At 37.7% G+C, this 22,598-nt stretch overlaps 1 protein-coding gene across 4 annotated transcripts in view; it reads left to right on the forward strand.

Annotated features, from left to right (window-relative positions):
* The window catches only part of LOC117962753 (dymeclin-like), a 164,799-nt gene that overhangs the window by 103,948 nt on the left and 38,253 nt on the right, over positions 1 to 22,598 (forward strand). For all 4 annotated transcript variants that reach the window (XM_059023737.1, XM_059023756.1, XM_059023749.1 and 1 more), the window contains one exon: positions 1,712 to 1,817. In XM_059023737.1, coding sequence (XP_058879720.1) covers positions 1,712 to 1,817 — 106 coding nt within the window. The remainder of the gene's footprint in view (positions 1 to 1,711; positions 1,818 to 22,598) is intronic.

Here is a 22,598-nt window from a genome sequence, read left to right on the forward strand (position 1 = left end):
TATGATTTTATTATAATGCTGCCTAATGAAATAGAATGACCACATCTGTTAAATCTTTCTGAAGGGCTCAATAAATAATGTAAAGCAAAACATGAGGAAAATATAAACAGATGGCAACATAAACTCCCAGAAAATGACCTACCTTGGTTTAATTAAACTATTTAAAGCCTAATTGTTAATTTGGTTAACATCTTTATACTTGCACATCTGGTATTAAACATGCTTCTAAGCTAGAAATATACAGATGTATTTGCTTCAGAGTGATGTTCTCTACAGCAGCTTTATTTATTTAAAGCCCACTTCTCTTTGCATTTTTTTCTTTCCAACTGAATATGAACCACAAATATTATTATTATTATTATTTATTTCTTAGCAGACGCCCTTATCCAGGGCGACTTACAATTGTTACAAGATATCATGTTATTTTTTACATACAATTACCCATTTATACAGTTGGGTTTTTACTGGAGCAATCTAGGTAAAGTACCTTGCTCAAGGGCACAGCAGCAGTGTCCCCCACCAGGGATTGAACCCACGACCCTCCGGTCAAGAGTCCAGAGCCCTAACCACTACTCCACACTGCTGTTTAGGAAAACAAAATTTGTTGATTTAATTTTCGTGTTCAAAAATGCATAAAAAAAAGAAGCAGGTCCAGTGGATGAAAAGCAGATTAGTCAGCATGGTAAATGATGTACTAAAAAGAAACAGCACTAGAGAATCTTCTGATAGTATTTTTGATATTGATATGCTTTGTAGTAGGTGTTCACATATCAGGATTATGGTTCCATAAGTTATTGTAGCTTACTTTAGAAACAAAAAACTTAGCCACCCATCTCTGGAAAAGCCTTACAACAGTGCTTCTCTTTCCTGTTGACATTTTCTTCGATAGTTTATTTCAAACGCTGTGTTTAAGATGGAACAATCTCCTGTAAAGGACTGCTTGATCGAACTACAGCCCCTAAATCTCATCTCCTGCTGTTAAAAGCATCACTGGCAGTGCTAATTGCAGGCAGTTTTATGGATAAGGATTGTACGTCTTCATGTGAGAAGCGAAGGTACACAAAACAAGTCTAGAGAATGTATGCTTTTATTAATATTATCCAGTAAACTGCTTGGAAATTTCACTAGATCTTTCACTGGTGGGGAAAGTTCACATAGTAGAATTGCGACCTTCTTAAATAACCGCCTACAGATCTAAAAGTGTACTTGTAATGTTGATTGTCTGGCAATTACATGGCCTATGCAGTATCTTTACAAGCTCAAATATCTGCAACAATATGTCATGCATTAAAATGTCCAAAAAAGTATAACTTGCATATTGAGAGATTCTAAGAGTAACCTAGTAATGGATGTGTTTTTCAATATAGCTGAATGACAGAAGCTCCATGAATAAGTAGCCACACATTTTAGTTTCTTTGGTGTCCAGGCAATTCAGGATTCACTGTTTAAAAAAAAATAAATTTCATGCACACCCTGATGCATGTGTAATGTCAATGTATGGTGACTACAGCAACATATAATAGTTAAATGACCTTTTCCTTTTTTTTGCTGTCACATCTTTTTGTAGTTATAAAGAAGGGAGGGGTTATAGTCTATTGCAGGTCATGCACATTGTGTTTAGTTTGCATTGTGTCCTTGCCTTCAGTGTTGTAAGCCATTCTGTGCACTAAATGTCTTTTTTTTTCTTCTTTTTTTAACCCTACTTTTTCAGCCTGTTTGCTTTGTTGTCTAAAAAACACAACAAAGTCCTGGAGCAAGCCACACAGTCACTGAGGGGCCCCTTTGGTTCTGACGACAACGCTTCGCTTCCCGACTATGTGAGTAACTCAGCTTTGGGCTTTTGTTTTTCTATTTCAGTTGTTTGGATGACTCATGTGCGTATCTCTCTGTGGGTATTTACATTCCTGGTGTACTTGCTAATTTGAATGTCCTGGCAAGAAAAAAACAGCAAGAAATAATATTTAAATAACAAAAAAAAGAAACAAATTATCCAAACACGACAAAAACAGTTAACACAAAGCAAAAACAATCACACAAACACAAAAATAAAAACATGGTAAAGCAAAGAATTCCAATTTCCATGATCCTGGTCATGCAGTATTTAGTGTTTCCAGGATTTCAACCCTGGTCAGATTTAAAATACATATTTGAGTGATTTATAAAGGTATTGTGAAGAGGCCATTTTAATGTTTGAAGGCAATGAATTCCAGGGATGAGATGCCTGATAAACAAAGGCATGTGCTGGTACAGTAGCATCAAATATTGCAGACGTTCTTTAAATTGGCACATTTAGCACACAGTGCGGAGCATCCAGAGGATGACAAAAGCTTTCTGTCAAGTTAGGTAGGGATTCACATAGGTGTCCTTCTTTAACAGACTGCTGGTTTAGCGTGAATGTGAGGCACATTGTGTGTTACACAATATTCAGATTATTAAACATGACTTTACTGCACTGAAAGGACAGATTTCGGAGAGCTGTTTCATTAGGGGCTCGACAGCTGTCAGAATGAGAATACCTTCACTTAAGACTCCCAAATAGGTATCTCTGCCCATGCTCAGCCCCCAGTGCTGCTCACAACCCCACTGATATTGTCAATGTCCTTGGCATTGTATTTTAGACACAGCCTTCTGTCATCATTGTGATGGGTTGCCATGTCGCTGCTGTGCTTGGTGACATCACCTGTGGAACTGAAAAAGAACACTGTAGAGCTTAGGAGAAGCGCTACATGACAATAAAAGGCATAGGCCTCCGTGTTCCAGTTTGATTTAACAGAAAGGTAGTGTCAGGAGGTATGGGGGTTCCAGCACACTGATTTACATTTTATATGAATATACAACTGGCAGCATACAAGAGTGGCAAAATTGGAATGAGAAATCCCATTGATTGTGCATATGGACATGGCAGCAGGAAGGATTTTACATGACATGGTTACAAGTTGACACATATGCTGCTATGCCATGCTAAAGTGCTGTGCTTACTTTTCACCGTGCATATTAAAACACCTGTGATGAATGAACTTTACTTGAACAAAAGTTATTGTATTTCTTGCTCTTATTGTATTACTTGTATTGTAACGCTTGAAATGTTTTTGCTTACGATTGTAAGTCGCCCTGGATAAGGGCGTCTGCTAAGAAATAAATAATAATAATAATAATAATGAATGACAAAACTACTATTCATCTAATTCCTGTTCCATACTTCAGTATTGTATCTTGGAAACTCTAATTCAACGTGGGTGCATTGGAGGCCTTCATGGAGGTTTTTGTCATAACTTAAAAGCAGATGATGTTTATTTTGTATTTTTTATAAACTTTACAGATTACTTTTGAGGTATAAAGGTGTAACAATTCGAAAAAAAAAAAAACTGCCTTTCTTCTAAATATCACCAAAGGGCACAGTGTTAGATATGGACCCAAAATAATAACTTAAACTTAGGAAATTAGACATATTTCCTAGACCATAGACATCTACCGTGTCAATATTGGATTATTCATGACAGGCTGAGTCATTGTGAATAAACCATCCCTCATGTCATATACACTTGTGCCCTAGTCAATAACCCACTACCACAGGGAAAAAAATACTGGGATCTCTTTGGTTCATTAAAAAATGAAACACAACGGTAGATCGTTGCTTTCCATTGTACCAGACCCCACCCTAAAAATCAGATTAGACCTGGTTCCCTTTCAAGTATGAAATGTAACCATTCCTGTGTGGGTACTTGCCTCCTAAAAACCCGAAACCTGAATATTGCATACCAAAGCTGCTCCGCGAGCCTTTGACGCAGTCATGGCCTGCCCCCGAGGGCACAAACTCGCAGACTGGACTCGCAGATCTCCGCGCCATTTTTCCTTTCAAGACTGATCTGATCAGAGAGCTTGGTTCAGATATGTACGTTTTGCTTCTGACTGTATAATTTGTTGCAAATTATTGTGTTTCACAAAAATGTATGCGATATTACAGTAATGCTGTGTAATGATTTTACTAATTAGGCATATATTGTGCACTACAGCCTGTTGCTTGTTACGCCCCACTACAGCCTTGTGCCCCACGTGAAGCCAGGGGCTTGTGTCACTCCTTCCCAGGGATCCAGCAACATAAATCGGCTGACTTTGTGCTCTCCCTCCAGGCTGCATATTTCCGGCTGGAGTTATTTTATTTCTCATTTTGGCTTTTTGCTAAAATGCGAGATGTTTGATATTGTTTCTGTGTTTTGTTACTGTTTTTTTTTGTGGAGAAAGATTTTACTCTTGTGGTGTTCTGTTTGTTTGTTTCTTTACAGAGACTACGTGCACTCGGCAGCATATGCTGGGCTCAGCAGCACTGCGCACAACCAAGATACTCACTTTGGTTGTGGTTGCTTGCAATCTCATCCACAGTATCTTGATGCCGTTGTGGTGACAGCTTTTAGCATCACCATTACGAAGGCTGTTAGTATCATTCTAACAAGCAGGCTTCCGTCAGTCTCGTGTACGTGGTACTGACTGAGTGGTTTTGCCAGTGGCTTGTACAGGTGGGCATCCCTGTATGTTGCCGCACAGGGCAAATGAAATTTTGCCGCCCTCCCTTTTCACTCTGTGTGTGTGTGTATGTATGTCTGTGTGTATATGTATATATGTATATATGTATATATATATATATATATATATATATATATATATATATATATATATATATATATATATATATATATATACAGACGTGCTCAAATTTGTTGGTACCCTTACAGCTCATTGAAATAATGCTTCATTCCTCCTGAAAAGTGATGAAATTAAAAGCTATTTTATGATGTATACTTGCATGCCTTTGGTATGTCATAGAATAAAGCAAAGAAGTACCCCTTAGAAAAGATAATAAATAATTGGATTATAGTGATATTTCAAACTAATTAGTTTCTTTAATTTGTATCACACATGTCTCCAATCTTGTAATCAGTCATTCAGCCTATTTAAATGGAGAAAAGTAGTCACTGTGCTGTTTGGTATCATTGTGTGCACCACACTGAACATGGACCAGAGAAAGCAAAGGAGAGAGTTGTCTGAGGAGATCAGAAAGAAAATAATAGACAAGCATGGTAAAGGTAAAGGCTACAAGACCATCTCCAAGCAGCTTGATGTTCCTGTGACAACAGTTGCAAATATTATTAAGAAGTTTAAGGTCCATGGAACTGTAGCCAACCTCCCTGGGCGCGGCCGCAAGAGGAAAATCGACCCCAGATTGAACAGAAGGATAGTGCGAATGGTAGAAAAAGAACCAAGGATAACTGCCAAAGAGATACAAGCTGAACTCCAAGGTGAAGGTACGTCAGTTTCTGATCGCACCATCCGTCGCTTTTTGAGCGAAAGTGGGCTCCATGGAAGAAGACCCAGGAGGACTCCACTTTTGAAAGAAAAACATAAAAAAGCCAGACTGGAATTTGCTAAAATGACAAGCCACAATCCTTCTGGGAGAATGTCCTTTGGACAGATGAGTCAAAACTGGAGCTTTTTGGCAAGTCACATCAGCTCTATGTTCACAGACGAAAAAATGAAGCTTTCAAAGAAAAGAACACCATACCTACAGTGAAACATGGAGGAGGCTCGGTTATGTTTTGGGGCTGCTTTGCTGCGCCTGGCACAGGGTGCCTTGAATCTATGCAGGGCACAATGAAATCTCAAGACTATCAAGGCATTCTGGAGCGAAACGTACTGCCCAGTGTCAGAAAGCTCTGTCTCAGTCGCAGGTCATGGGTCCTCCAACAGGATAATGACCCAAAACACACAGCTAAAAGCACCCAAGAATGGATAAGAACAAAACATTGGACTATTCTGAAGTGGCCTTCTATGAGTCCTGATCTGAATCCTATCGAACATCTATGGAAAGAGCTGAAACTTGCAGTCTGGAGAAGGCACCCATCAAACCTGAGACTGCTGGAGCAGTTTGCTCAGGAAGAGTGGGCCAAACTACCTGTTAACAGGTGCAGAAGTCTCATTGAGAGCTATAGAAAACGTTTGATTGCAGTGATTGCCTCTAAAGGTTGTGCAACAAAATATTAGGTTAGCGGTCCCATCATTTTTGTCCATGCCATTTTCATTTGTTTTATTATTTACAATATTATGTTGAATAAAAAATCAAAAGCAAAGTCTGATTTCTATTAAATATGGAATAAACAATGGTGGATGCCAATTACTTTTGTCAGTTTCAAGTTATTTCAGAGAAAATTGTGCATTCTTTGTTTTTTTGTGGAGGGGTACCAACAAATTTGAGCACATCTGTATATATAGTTTGAGAACAAGGAAAACTGCTGTGTACCAAAATGATCAATAAGAAAAAAGAAAAGGATATTTCAGGTACTTAAAAAGGTAGAATAATTGATTACAAATCAATTATCAGGACGTTTCGGACTACAAGTCCTTCATCGGCTGAATACAAAAAAACAGTCATATATAATATGATATTTTTACATCGTCACAAAACTACATACAACTATATACAATCATCACTCTGGTTGCAAACGGTAGTGACATCTACTGTCAGCTCTGCAATGACAATATTTATGATCAATGGATTCTACTACCATGCATGAGCTTAGAGTTCTAAAGAAAAATTGATACAGGATACGCAGGTTACTTCAAACACATCGTAATTCCGTTGTACCTTATTTGTACAGTATCGTATTGCGTTCCTTAACTACTATAAAACTGGTATCTAACATTTAGGTAAGTGATCATATAATGACCTCCGGTACTTTTTTTCTATAGGCAGATTCTTGACTTAAGAAGTAACTTTAAAGAATTAAAGAATCTTTAGCGATGTGTTATGAAAATGCTTAAATGGCACACAACCACTCTAATTTCAGTGCCTGGGCACCAATGAAGCGATCTCTTTTCCTTGTTGTGTCAAGGCAATATTAAGCCAATACGGAAATAAAATATTTTTTTTCTGCGCCTTCAAGCAGTGTTGCCAATTTAGCTAATTTCTTGCCAAATCTAGTGACTTTGAGGGCTGACTTGGCGAGATTTGTTGCCAAAAGCATCTAGCTACAAATCTAGTGATTTTCCAGGATAGTCATCGGAGAATTTCAGAGATATAAAATCGGCAAAATGTTTCGATTATCCTGTATTAGCGAAGTCCTTTTATAAGAATCATTGTCAGGGTAATTAAATGCTGCTGCTTCTTTCTTTTTTTCTAATGATATAAATATGTTAAAGCATGCAAAATAATTATTTGGCAAGCATGTTTAAGCTGAAAGGGCATAGATGCACACTGATTTCAAAGCCTTTTTTTAATTGGATAAGTGCATGCTTTATGCTGAATCTACACGGATCCAGGACAGTGATTTAGGCCTGTTAAATGGACAGCGTTTAGATTGCGGTCATCCAGGAAGGGATTAGGAATCTCAAAAAGAAAACAGTTTAATGCATGGTCCCCTCCCATTGGCACCTATTTTAAACTTTTTTGGGGGGGAATAAGCCTGTAGCCAAGATTAACAGTTCTGGTTGCCCAGCATGAACATTAGTGCATTGTCACCTTCCGCCAGGCAGATTTCATTTGCACTGACCCTTCCTTCCTGAGATAAAGTTTTACTACCTGCTGTGATAAACTAATGCTTTCCCTGGTTTCTGTTCTATTAAAGCCTCTACAAAACGAAAAGGTATGACCCCAAATTATTAAATGTTTCCTGCTTACTTACAAGTAACCGGAATATAGTGTAGGCAATCCATCTGTACATTCGTACATCACACTCATTAAATTATGGTGGAAGGTGGGATGTCTGTTCATCGATCATAATCTAGGTCATGGAAAACTACTTGCAGCATGTATAAATTCTGGTTGGGAACATAAAGTCTCTATGTTAAAAAGGTTTCATGAACTGCGTAATATAATCTGCGTAAAATGTGTTTTTTCAAAAAAATTAAAAACAGTCCTTAAGGTTTTGTGAATAGGGCCCTTTGTTGCAGAGTTTGTAAAGACTACATTGGGAATACTTTGTCCTGTTGAAAATATACATGGCCATTTTTGTAAGAGATGCAATTGACGTATTAACTGTGTTTGTTAGCGTTTTTGTCTTTTGTTAATGTACTGTATAAAATGTGAGTCTATATTTGTATGTTGGTGTGTACCTGGTAAATAAGTATGTGTTTGTATGTTTCAGTTTTGTGTGTGTGTGCGTGTGTGCATTTTAACCATTGGGGAGCAGTTCTTGAGGGTGTTTACTGAAGTACAAGTTTAATAGAAAACAGCTGTCACTTTAAGCATCCTACTTCGTGATCCCCCTGGCACTGAAGTATCATCTGGAAATAATATAGTTTGTAAAACAAAGCTTGGAAGAAAAGGAAATGTTTGTTTTATGTGGGATGCCCGATTTCTCGTCCAGGTCCTGTAATTCAGCTTTTGGGGAAGGGATATTAAAGAGAACCGTTAAAAATGTGGTCTACTGGACTTTGGTTGGTATGTACAATGGAAAACCTGCATCTTTTGAAGGGAAACCTGCTTCACAGAGGTAAGTAGAAGGAAACGGAAGCAAGGTTTTCAGAGCCAGGACGCAAGTTTAGGGTTACTCTGTCTTGGTTTTAATCTAGAAGGACGCTAGAGAAGAGGATGCATTAAAAATAAATAAATAAATAAATAAGTCATTCAGCCATCCATCATTTTTGAGTTCCATGAGCTGATCTTCTTGCGAAGCTGATAGAGAAGGTTCCTCACAGGTGTTTAAAAAACAGATCACGTATTGATTCTTTCCCAGTTCTTGTTTTTTTTTCCAAGAGGGGAAGTATTGCTCAAAAGTGTTGTAGGGCACTATTCCTTTTCACGTCATTAATAATGTTGACCAAAAGTTCTCTACCTTGCCCTTTATAGTGCTAGCATAGATAAAGATAAAATAGCATTAAACATTTTACCATCTACCACTACTTACCATCCAAGGTTTGACTGTTTAGACAGTATATTTACTCAGTCAACTGATTTTTGTTTTGATATAACAGGAAAAGTCAGTGTATAACATCTAATAATTAAAAGGACCAATTGGTTCAGTTACAGACATTGTTCCATGTATTGTGCCTGTACCCATTCTACTTGTTTCTTTCAAGGCAATCATGCTTTATTTTTCTGAATAATAACTGTTTCCTGCTAAGGCTACTGTGCTAATTGGCTTATTTTTGTCAAATTATTTTAAAGACCTAAGACTAGAGATACAGTACCAGCTTTATTGATGTCTGTTGCTTTAAAACCAATGATATACAGCAAGATGGAAAGGCATATTTATCCACACCTGCTCACGGTAGGGAACAGGTTTTTTTTTCTTCTTTTTATTAAAGTCTACAGCTTGTAATGGAATTCCATTAAATTCTTCTAATTAGATATACTTTTTTGAATAAACCTAATTTTGGCCTCAGCGGGTTGACACTACATCTTAACACACTAATTTACATTCATTAAAATGTCATCTCTGCAGTGTGCATGAAGTAACATTAAATATAGTTAATTATGAGGTGATTCATTTTGGTTTGCCGGGGTTGCAGTCTGTCTCTGCAGAAGGGAGGCACATGGAGCCGGGAAGCCTGAGCGCTCTCAGCAGGATGTCTTAGTTTTCATACAAAGGGCTTCCTTTTGATAATGCCAGGCAGCAATTAAAATAATCCAGGAGTGGACAGGCCTTGAGTTATGTTCTTAAACACTATACTTTTTGTTCATATTAGATGATTGCTTCTGATTTTTATAGGGCTTGTATTTTAAAACTAAAAATAAATAATTTTCTGTTTGTTTTTTGCCATAGAAATGTTTTGGGCCAGTGTGACTGAAGAAATTGCAAAGTTCATAGTTCACCCCTACAGAAAGGGGGAAAAAAACAGACTAAACAAATGAGGTTTTTGCTGTATGGATTTGTAATACATTTTTAGATGTTCAAGGTTCAGATATAGCTGTGTGGGATCTGACATGAAGGTCTGTTTGACCTCTTGTGTGTGTTTTATCAACACCCCTAAAGTAAAGCTGTTTTCTTGTCTATTCTGTGTCTATTTATTTGTTGTTCTCTTGTCTCTTGACTTCCCTGTCTGCCTCTGCCTGTCTGTCTCCTCTCTCTGTTTTTCTCAGTGAGCTAGATCTTCTGGTGGTGCCTGTCTCCTCCCCAGTAGACTGAGTCAGTGTCTCTGGTCCCTGTGGAGATTTGTTTTTTTCTAACCCAGCAGGATTTGTGAGTCCTCATAACAGGTGTTCAGCCTGCCCTAGATTACACATGGACATATTGCCCCCCTCCCATCACTCCCATCCCTACCTCATCTGCGTTCCAGGTAAATCCTGATGGTTATTATGGTGATTCTTAAGGGGCCTCTATTTACTGGATAAGGAACAAAATCCCATCACAAATCTGTTCTGTTTTGTTCATCTTTTAGTACTTCATCAGAACAGTACACATACTTTTTAGAATTTTTAGGCTGTAGTTGTTCTTGCTTTGACTAATATATGATCCTCAGATGGGTCAGACATTGGCACATTAAAGGTTTGTTTCTCTGCCTAAGGTTTAAGACTGGTAATTCAAGATGACTGAAGGCACCAGTCCAGAATTAGATTGCTCTGTTGTTTTTGTATTAGCTTTCTTCTTAGCTTTGGGAGCCTTGGTGTTTCAGGTTTATCCTAATAGATTATGTTTATTTAGTTTTCATGTAGAGAACCTGTACTCCGTCTTACAGCTTTTAAATATTCTGTTTGCATTCGATTAAATTCTAAATAACGTTAGCATGATATTTTGAAACCTTTCTCTGTCATCCTTTGGCTGAATATGTCATTTTGACCTTTTGAGGAAGATAGAAATCTGTGTCTTATTGAATTGATTAATTTTCTCTAAGGGTGGCTTTATAAAATGATGTACACCAAAGGTCTAATTTTACTGCTAACGTGCTAATTAAGGAAGGACAAACTCCTCATTAAAAAGGTTTTCTGAGTTTGACTGTATAAATAACGTTGTTTTTAATTACCACAAATGGCTATTTGATAAAGTCCATTTTATGTTACCCCACTACTTTTCCACAGCCTTTAATAAAATCTAAACTGCTTCCCTCCACAGTAATTCCTAGAACTACATGAAAGCATGCATAATGCGCTCCTAAGAGTAAACCTCACTAATTGCACATCTGATGTCTTGTGTGGTGGATTACCACAGGGTTTGTTTATTTTCCTGTTAAATGCACAATATGTGTGTTTCACTAAGGGTTGTGGGGCAGACATGTTTGTGCCTACATAAGTCTGATTTCTCTATACATCATAATCCTTGTAGTTCGATGTCAACACAAAGGGGAATGCACAAAAGCTGTAGGTAAATGAGCTGCCCCTTTACACTGAGAAAACAAAATAATATACTTTGAGAACAGGCATGTTTGAACACTAATATTAATTTGATGTTCAACTATTAATCGGATGTTACCACCAGATACGAGTTCCATTTAAATCCTCTTTGACTTAGTAATACTGTTTTTAATCTATCTAAAACATGTCAATATTAAAGACTTTGCAGGTAGATTATATTTTATCATTATTATTCTTGGCAATTTGGCCACTGACAGCAGGATCACTTTTATTTATTTATTTATTTATTGATTTGTAAATGTATTTATTTGTAAATGTATTCATTTAAAAAGATTAACTAGAAATCGTAACGGATTTGTTGTGGTGTCCTAATAATAATTTTAAAATAATAAAAAAATGAATAAATTGGGGATAAAACATAACAATTATTGCACTTATCACACTCTGCCCAGAAATTATTATAAATGATTCAAACTTACGTTTCGCCACAAACCATTATCATGGCACATAATGTAGCATAATAATAATAATAATAATAATAATAATAATAATAATAATAATAATAATAATAATCCAGTAGGAAGATGGACCAGCAGGCTGCCAATTTTAAGCATGAAAAATGTACTGTATATAGAAGGTAAAACGTAGCCCTTGAACAGAATTATTGTATATGTATTGTGTATATACTACCACTGTTGCAATAAAAGGCAGAATAATCTCATCCACACATTTCTTTTATATATATATATATATATATATATATATATATATATATATATATATATATATATAGTTCATAACAGTCTGGGACTGACAAACTGCTGGCTTAAGACAAAATACCAACCAGTAGGCTTCATTCTTAAAACTTAATTACATGTCTTTGGATGCACAGAATTTAGGAATCTCTTTAGAAACACTCTTATTCGCTTTCTAATTCAGCAAAGTCATTATAAATAATAATCTGCACTGCAAATGTTTATCACGTTACCATTTACTTCACACCTCAGCATAATTAATTGTGCTATTTAAAATGTTTACAGTATCAAAAACATTAACCTCAAGATAAAACTATAATAACTAACAATGGCAAACTTTTTTATTATTATTAAAGCCAGCATAAAAATAATTCAAATGTACTCGTTTTTGTTTTTTTTTTGCAAGTAAGAAATGTATCCATTTCAAACCCTGAAAACACATACAACCAGTCGCTATTGCTGTTACTAAAATGCAGCTATGGTAATAAATAAAACTAAAACCGTCAAAGTATGAGTATTGTAATTATAATTTGTGTTTACCGGAGCATTTATACTTCTAAGAAATGTAGAAACAGTGTGCTTCACTGATACGACAAGGTTAAAACAGCAAAGATCATGAGTAGCACAGACCGCTCTCCAGGCACAATCAACAGACGCCTGCTTCACCTATATATGAGTGGAAACCCACTCAATCGAAATCGTGCATGCGTACAGGTGGAAAATCTGGACGTGACGGATTCTGTGTTTTTTCATCAGTGGTTCACTTTGAGCTGCAACAAAGATTAAATAATTATACACAGTGGTTTAGAGAATATATAATACCGTTAAATCAGTTCAAGATAATTATTTTCTTTTACTTTCTTTACGTACTTTATTACAGTCAATTACAAGCACCTGTAGTACTCATGCATATCAGTCTTTACTGCTAGATCATGTAGCTCCCTGGGGTGTTTAATGATTTTAGCAATACTACAAGTTAGGTTTTCATACCTTACAGTAACTGACAGAGCTTATTCGACATATGAGAGCTAATACATGCTCTCTTGATCCTATTCCTACAAAACTATTAAATGTTCTTGGTGTTATTAAAAATTATAAATGGTTCACTTTCCTCCCGGTATCGTTCCCTCAGCACTTAAGGTAGCTGTGGTAAAGCCTATGCTAAGAAACACAATTTGGACCCTAAAGTCCTCAATAATTATAGGCCAATCTCCAGCCTACCATTCTTTGATAAGGTTCTAGAGAGAGTTGTTGCAATTCAATTACAAAAATTTCTAACTCTTAATGGTATATTCCAGAAGTTTCAGTCTGGTTTTCGTGCTGCACATAGCACCGAGACGGCCCTTGTCAGAGTTGTGAACGATCTGCTGATAAACTCTGACTCTGGATTTCCATCAGCATTAATTCTTGATCTTAGTGCTGCCTTTGATACTGTAGACCATTCCATCCTACTGAATTGCCTTGAAAGCACAGTAGGACTGTCTGGCCTTGTCCTATCCTGGTTCAGATCTTATCTTTCTTATAGGGGAGGTAAAATCTGATTGGGGAGGGTAAATCAGCATTATCGGAAGTTGTCTGTGGTGTTCCACAGGGCTCCATTTTAGGTCCCTTGCTATTTTCATTATATATGCTACTGTTAGGTGACATTATTCACAGACACGGAGTGGACTTCCATTGCTATGCTGATGACACCAAGCTATATTTATCCCTAAAACCAGGAATTTATTCTGCCTGGGTGTTATTAGCTAAAAGGAAATGTGGGATTACATGAGCTCGACCCTTGTAGTCTCTCCTCAAAACTTAAACTAGAAATTAAGTTTGGGGGTCATCTTTGATCCTGATCGATCATTTGAGACTTGTATTAGGGAAGTTAAATGAGAAATATAGCCAAAATTAGACCAATTATTTCCGTATCTGATGCCAAGAAACTAATGCATGCCTTTGTTTCACCTAGAATTGATTATTGTAATGCACTTTTTTCTGGTGTCCCAAAACGTGTGGTATCCCGCTTGCAGCTTGTTCAGAATACCGCCGCTAGAATTCTGATTAAAACCAGGAAAGTGAACGTATTACCCCTGTTTTGACCTCTTCTACACTGGCTCTCTGTGCAGTATAGAATTGATTTTAAGATTTTGCCGTTAACTTACAAGGACCTGAATGGATTAACACCTAGTTATTTGCAGGATTTACTGATCCTGTATCTTCCAAACCACACTCTGAGATCAGAGGATGTGGGGCTGCTGGTTATTCCTAGGGTCAACAAAGGCAAACGGGAGGTAGGCCATTTTCTTGTAGAGCGCCTAAATTATGGAATGTTCTGTCTTCATTTGTCAGGGAAGCTGGGACCATTACAGTTTTCAAGTCAAGACTAAAAACCCACTTTATATATATATATATATATATATATATACACACACACATATATACACACACACAGTGCCTATAGGAAGTATTCACCCCCCTTCGATGTTTTCAGTTTGTTGTGTTTTAAAAAAATGGATTTTTTTTTCCTTTGATTTACACAACCTACTCAGCACTTTGAAGAAGCAAGAGAATTTTTATTGTGGAACAACAGTTAATGAAAAATAAAAAAAACTGAAATGTCTTGGTTAGAGAAGTATTCACCCCTCTGAGTCAATACTTGGTAGAACCACCTTTGGCAGCAATTACAGCTATGAGGCTTTTAGGATAAGTCTCTACCAGGTTTGTACATCTGGATCGTGCAATATTCGCCCATTCTTGGCAAAATTGTTCAAGCTTTGTCAAGTTGGATGGGGATCGTTGGTGGACAGCAATCTTCAAGTCTTGCCACAGATTCTTAATCGGATTCAAGTCCGGGCTTTGACTGGGCCACTCTAGGACATTCACTTCCTTGTTTCTAAGCCACTCCAGTCACTTTGGCTGTGTGCTTGGGGTCATTGTCCTGCTGAAAGGTGAATCTCCGTCCCAGTCTTAGGTCTTTTGCAGACTGAAGCAGGTTTTCCTCAAGGATTTGCATTTAGACCAGGACGCTGTGCCTGATTCGCACACCGATGACGTATGCGTGCATGCTGTGACTGTAGCGAATTTGGATTTTTTAGAAAACGCTGATTTTTTTTTTTTTTTTTAAGAAAACGCAGTTTGCCATCCATACTTGCAAAAAAAGATTGTACAGATAATTATCACAGAGTTCTTCACTGGAAACAATTTGCACTAATGTAGCCTACCTGTACTGTACATTTATAGATATATAGATATTGTGCTCTTTGAGTAATGATCTGTTGGTGGACTTCAAAGATACAATCATATCAGTATATAGGCCATTCAACCAAGACCTCTCTGGAGAATTTCCTGTGTGGAGCAGTAGACCGTGCAAAAAATGCTGAAAGTCAGTGTAATAAAAACATGTGGGAGAAAATGTGCCTTTCGCACCAGAGAACCAGGATCTTAACTCATTTAATCTGGCTACTGTGTCTCCCACACATAGACGTCTAGTTTCAAAATTTGCATTTGACCTTAATTCTCTAGTGTGCAACAGTTTTTCGGCTAATCTTATTATACATAATAATACTGACATACTAGAGAGATCTGTTCTACTAAACTGAGTGCTCTCTCTAAAACTTGACAAATTAATAGAGCCTGGCTTTCCAGTGTTTGTTCCACCAGCTGCACCACCAATTTCTCACAATGGGGCTGATAATTGGTTAAAATGTCTCACTATTTGGCAGGTAACTGGCAATAATTTCTCACTGCTTGGGCAGGTAACAACTTCCAGGCTGCAGATATGACTGTATTGTGCTGATCTCCACATCCTGTTCTATTGTTGTGTGGAATTGTATTCCTGTCATTCCTTTGAGATTGAATGCCCTTCCCAGTCATAGAATTTCTCAGTATCATGCTGGGAAAAACAAAACTGGGGGTTTCTGCATCTCACCTTTGGTACAATGCAGCCAAATTGTAAAAATAAAACATAATAATGTAATTTTTATTTTACAATACATATTAAAGCATAACGGTTACATATAGGTTTATCTTTATCTACACACATACAGTAGTGTAAAAGTATGTCAGTTACATATTCACAGAGGAAGATTGTCTGGATGTCCTTATTATACATGCAGTGACTATTCCAAAGGCTTTATGTTAAAATAAAACCCAGAAGATGGAGGAAGTCTGACCTCCCTTGCACCCCTGAAATCTGTAGTGGTCTGGAAATGCTGTTTCCACCATATCCCTGTATTCTGGGATTTCATCATCGCAATTGTCTGCATTATCAAGGCAATACAATAAACCATTATCTGTGGACTTCCTGACTCCTAATAATTCATCACTTTCAAAATGAACAATCTCTGCATTGTATGTTTCAGAATAAATGTTCAAATGGTTAAAGCGCAATATCTATTGCCACTTATTTGTTTGTCATAGTCAGTCCTATGGATATGCTATTTTTAGGAGGGAACAAAGCCTTTAAAATCTGTTTTCTTACCTCTTATCACCACAGGGGATGAAATCTCCAAAGACATTGTGAAGGAGGTCGGCGTGTCTTGTCTGTCTGTACATGTGTCCATAGGTATACAGTGCCTACAGAAAGTCTACACCCCCTTGAACTTTTTTCACATTTTGTTGTGTCAGTGCCTCAGAGTTTCATGCATTTAAATGAGGATTTTTTCCACTTATCTACACACCATACTCCATACTGTTAAGGGGGAAAGTTTTTATTGAGAAAAAAATTATATATTAAAAATACAAAACTGAAAGTAATTGGATAAGTCTCCACCCCCCTGAGTTAATACTTGGTGGAAGCACATTTGGCAGCATTTACAGCTGTGAGTCTGTTGGGATAGGTCTCTACCAACTTTGCACACCTAGATTTGGCAATATTTGACCATTCTTCTTTACAAAACTGTTCAAGCTCTGTCAAGTTCCTTGGGGAGTGTTGATTGACAGCAATTTTCAAGTCATGCCACAAATTTTTGATTGGATTTAGGTCAGGGCTCTGACTGGGCCACTCAAGGACATTTACCATTTTGTTCCTTAGCAACTCCAGTGTAGCTTTGGCTGTGTGCTTTGGGTCGTTGTCATACTGAAAGGTGAACTTCCGTCCCAGTTTCAGCTTTCTTGCAGAGGGCAGCAGGTTTTCCTCAAGGACTTCTCTGTACTTTGCTCCATTCATTTTCCCTTCTATCCTGACAAGTGCCCCAATCCCTGCTGATGAGAAACATCCCCATAACATGATGCTGCCACCACCATGCTTCACAGTAGGGATGGTGTTCTTTGGGTGATGTGCTGAGTTGGGTTTGCTCTAAACATAACGCTTTGCATTTAGGCCAAAAAGTTCAATTTTAGTTTCGTCAGACCACAAAACTTTTGCCACATGGCTACAGAATCTCCTGTGTGTTTTTTTGCATACTTCAAATGGGATTCAAGGTGGGCTTTCTTGAGTAATGGCTTCCTTCTTGCCACCCTACCATACAGGCCAGATTTGTGGAGTGCTTGGGATATTGTTGTCACATGCACACTTTGACCAGTCTTAGCCATAAAAGCCTGTAGCTCTTGCAAAGTTGCCATTGGCCTCTTGGTAGCCTCTCTGATCAGTCTCCTTCTTGCTCGGTCATCCAGTTTGGAGGGACGGTCTGATCTAGGCAGGGTCTTGGTGGTGCCATACGCCTTCCACTTCTTAATAATCGTCTTGACCGTGCTCCAAGGGATATTCAAGGCCTTTGATATATTTTTTTTTTATACCCATCCTCTGATCTGTGCTTTTCAACAACTTTGTCCCGGAGTTTTTTTGAAAGCGCCTTGGTGCTCATGGTTGAGTCTTTGCTTTGAAATGCACTACCCAGCAGAGGGAACCTACAGGAACTGCTGAATTTATCCTGAAATCATGTGAATCACTACAATTTAACACAGGTGGAGGCCACTTAACTTGGTGTGTGATTTTGAAGACACCTGAGCTAGTTTAGGATTGCTATTACAAGGGGTGGACACTTATCCAACCAAGCTGTTTCATTTTTTATTTTTAATTAATTTTTTACAAATTTCTAGAATATTTTTTTCACTTGGAAGTTGTGGGGTAGGATGTGTAATTCCAGGCTATAAGGCAACAAAAGGTGAACATTTTGAAAGGGGGTGTAGACTTTCTATAGGCACTGTATATCCGATAAACCACTTATCCAATTGTCATGAAACTTGGTATTAACATTATTTAACGTACGGTACTGGCACTGTCGGATTGTGGGGATATATGGAAATATCTCTATTTTGTACATTTTTATGTGTATCTTGAGAACACAATATGTTATTACACAGACTGTGAAGTCATTTCAAAATACTTTTCCACTATACTAACATTTGCCTACATAATGACATCTAGGTCTTAAATACCACTTATCACATTTAAACTACTCATTGTAATTTATTTTATTTTATACTGTTCTGTACATACTGTTGATAATGTAATGGTCATAAACTTTTTTTGTCATACTGATAGCTCTAATTTTGAATTTAATCCAATGGTTATGACCAACAGGGAGAGGAGGGCCTTCGGGGATTGCTCGGCCCATAAGTACTGTGCTTGGTTATGCATTCGGGTGGTCTAACAGGGGATACCCTGTGACTCTGGCGAAAGACGCCAGTGTAAATAAAGATCAGGCAGGAACGCCAGCGGTTGAAGGAAGGACGAAACAGGCAAGCACGGCTAAGGAAGACAGCCCGCCTTAAACAAGAATTAAAATAAATTATTACGTACCCGAGGGGACGTGTGTAGATATATGGGGGACTCTGGCCACCACAGTGTATAGAGAACAGCCAAGCGTAGGACAGAGACGTGAGCTGACCAGCATAGCGGCAGTGGGGGAACTGCGTAAGCAGCAGTTTTGTATTATAGTTTTATTAATGTGTTTTGTTTTCCCTTTTCATTTCGACTTTGGTTTTCATTATTATTTTTGAGCACCTGTGAGTGCGCCTGTGTATACCTGTGTTGGTAACCCTGTGGTCCTGATTACCGTTGCCGGTATCCTGGCCACAGACACAGCGCCCTCTGCAGGCTCAAATAAATTTTAAAAAAAAGAAAATAAATAAAACTGGGCACCTGTGCGGTGTTCTCAGATACCATCTTCTGTCTCCCGTGTCAGTTTTTTTTAACTGACTTAGGTCAATATGTGTGTATGCTGTTATTGGAGATGCATATTAAGTCATTTTCAACTTCAGATAAAGAAAAGTGCTGTTGATAGGGACTTTGTTGATAAAAGCAGAATGATGGGATAGGGAAGCATAGAGTTTAAAAAAACAAAAACAAAGAGTCACTTAGCGGCAGCAGAGATTCACTCGGAGCCCTCCCGTTCAAAAAATGAGCTTGGCAAGAAATAGTAGAGACTGGCTTGCATAGCAAGTAATATTATTTACAGTGACACCGTAAGTTTAGAGTACAATAATATAGATTAAATTAAATATTATGATTTAATACTAGGCCTAGAAAAAAAAATCCGCTAAACTTGATGAAAACCAGTTTCTATTCCAGCGTTTTTTGTCATATATACATATCGAGTTTGGTTAGGTTTTTTTTTTTTTTACGTTTATAAAATGTAGTGTTTTTCATTTGTTTTTAGATTTGTCGAGAATGGTTGAAAACAATGGCATGTGCCAACATTCCACTTTCCAAGACAGACCACCCCTTAGTCAGAAAGTTTCTTTAAGAACTTGTCGAAAATGGAGGGGCCATCCCTGGTACTATCAACTTTAAGACACCTACTTGCCAGATACATGTGAAAAAGAAAAACTTAAGGAAAAGTTGTCTGGGGACAAAGATTGCTATAGACACAGACAATGCACAGTACATGATCAAAGCCTTCAAAAGTGTCCTGTCCAACGTATTCCCAAATGCAGTTCATATCATCTGCCTGGCTCATGTCCTGGACTTGATTTGATCAGCGTTCAAGAAACCATCCAAAGAAGTCACAAAATTTATGAATTGCTTTAAATACATTTTCTATCACGCAGATGCAAGGAAGGCCAGATTCCTGGCTGTGATGAAGGTACAAAATAATGGCACCCCAGTGCCCATGCCACCAGATCAGGCTGGTACCAGATGGAATTCATGGTTTGTTGCAGTGCAGTACCATAATCAGTACTTTTATGTTCTGTATGAATTCCTTGCTAAAGAAATGGAAATCAGTTCATGCCCCCCAGATTCTGTCACCAATGCATTTCACATGATGCAGGATGGTGACACACATCACCTGATTCAACTGCAGCTGAAATTCATCAAAGTATGAAAAAATACTGAGTCGAAAGCCCTGTGCAACTCAAGCTTTTGACATCTTGGAGGATTTGCAAGTGGTCTTCACTACCCGTATTCAACTGAATCAAGAAAGTTATTCACAATATTTCCTTACCTTTGAGTATCAGTTTGCAGAAGAAAAATGATATTCTTAGCCTGTTTAAGGAAAGCTTCACCCTTGCTTCAGAAAAGCTTGAAAAGTATCTGACACATGGACAGCCAGGGCTACTATTCCTTAAAGCATGCCGGTTGTTTGAGCCAAATAAAGTGCCACTGCTGAGCCACAACAAAGCTGATTACTCTGCAATCCCAGGTTTTGATCACGGTGCACCACTGGAGGAGTTTCAGCTCTATGTTACCAGACTAGTGCCACAGTTTCTCCAGATCCTGACTCAGTTGTGTACACCAGCGAATCTGAAACCACCTGGGTTTCTGCACAACACAGGGTGCCAAAATTGGCAAGCTTTGCCAAGACCTACAGGATTGCAGTAATGAATTCTGCTGATTCTGAGAGAAGTTTCTCCCTCCACAAACGTGTCCTTAACTGCAGGCGTCGTTCACTTTCCATGAAGTCCCTGAGACAACGATGAGGAGGAAGTCACCTTTGGATATGAGTGAATTTAGATTATGATTTATGTATACAGTATTTTAGTATGCGTTATTTTAAAGTTATGCGTTTTATTTTATTTGGGGTGATCTTTATAATGCTGACAAACTAGAATATAAAGAGCCGATACAGTTATCTATTGTTGCCAACTTTTGGAATGCTTCCTTTCAGTCATAATTTAATTTCATTAAAGGATCACATTGCCTAAGTTAATTGATACAAATCGTTTCAAGTTTTAAAGTAAATCTAATGAATGTTTATTTGAGAATGTTTCACTGTAAGAATTAATGTTTGTTTAGTGTGATGGGTTTACAGTTCTGTTAATGGATGCTGCTTTTATGTGAATCTTATGAAGAATAAAGTATGTTTTACCGTGCTGATTTAGTTTTTCACATTTGTTTCAGCACACTTGAAGTTTTAAATCGATGTACTCTCTCTGAACATTAGAAATACTATCACAAAAAGAATTCCACTTTGTTATATGACACTTTGATATGTAAAAGTATATAAATCTTGAGGTTATCTTGTGTGTAAAACCACTGCAGAAATACCGCAGAATTTGCCTTTTCTGCTGCAGAATTTCTATGGAATTTATGACTTTTTGTTGCAGAATTCCCCAGGAAGTGGTACAGGTGAAAAAAAAAAAAAAGAAGCAGAACTTTTTTTGATTTGTTTAAATCTGTAACTTCTGTATTTTAAGTATTTACATATATCTCATATAAAGTAAGAAGGGAAAAAAAGGAAGTGAAGTATCAAAAGAAATATTGCATGTCCAGTTTTTAAATCATAGGTTTTAATCTCAACCACAGATGATCTGTGTTATCTTAGGGCATTGTGCTTGGTCTATTAAATTCCACTTAATAGTACATCTGTGTATAGTCAGGAATCAGGATCCTGGATGGTGTAAATTCAATTTTGAAACTAGGCTTGGGTATCCTGGAAAGTACTGTCATTTCTAAAGATGATGCTCTGGGTGGGTACAAAGTCTGCTATAAGAAGTATATCATAATGCTGGTGGAAAGTGTTCAGGTGGCACATGCAGTGCGAGCTGCCTGAAATTGTCTTGTGAGGGAGCAGTTCAGTCCTAATAATAATTTGCCTCTCTTGTTTTGTCTACCTGCCAAGGTGCCTTTTTTGCCAGTTGTGCTGTATTCTCTTGTTGCTTTTGTGAACAGTCCACAAAGGGCTAATTTGATCTCCAGATTAATTGTATTTGTATTTCTTAGAAATAGGCTGCTGTTATGCAGGGTTTTCTCCCATTAGGGATGGGAGAGATACTGCAGAGTAAATATGTAAATCCCTGCAGGTTTGTTTGTTTAGCGGTCATTTGCATGGCATTTTCTCAAGATCATTGTTGAAAAAAAAAAATAAAAAAATAAATCCTGACTTCCATACCGCCTCCCCTGTCCTTCCAGACAGTCACGTTTCAGAGAGATATACAAGTGTAGACATCATCGTTGTGGAGCCACTGTTTTCCATCTGCCCAAAATATACATTTGCATCATAGCATTACTATTGTGCTGTGGTGACCTTGCCCTGACTCTTATTGTTCTCCTGAGTGGGTTCCTTTATCAACAAGCATATCCCTTAGTTGTTGTGATTTGTTTGTATGCAAACAACCTTCTGACGCTGGCTGGGTCCGCTCAGTGTTATTAAATGGCTCCAACATGGGTGTGCAGTAAATCTGATAGGCGCAGT

This window comes from Acipenser ruthenus, chromosome 1, assembly GCF_902713425.1.
Source record: "Acipenser ruthenus chromosome 1, fAciRut3.2 maternal haplotype, whole genome shotgun sequence".
NCBI lineage: Eukaryota > Metazoa > Chordata > Actinopteri > Acipenseriformes > Acipenseridae > Acipenser > Acipenser ruthenus.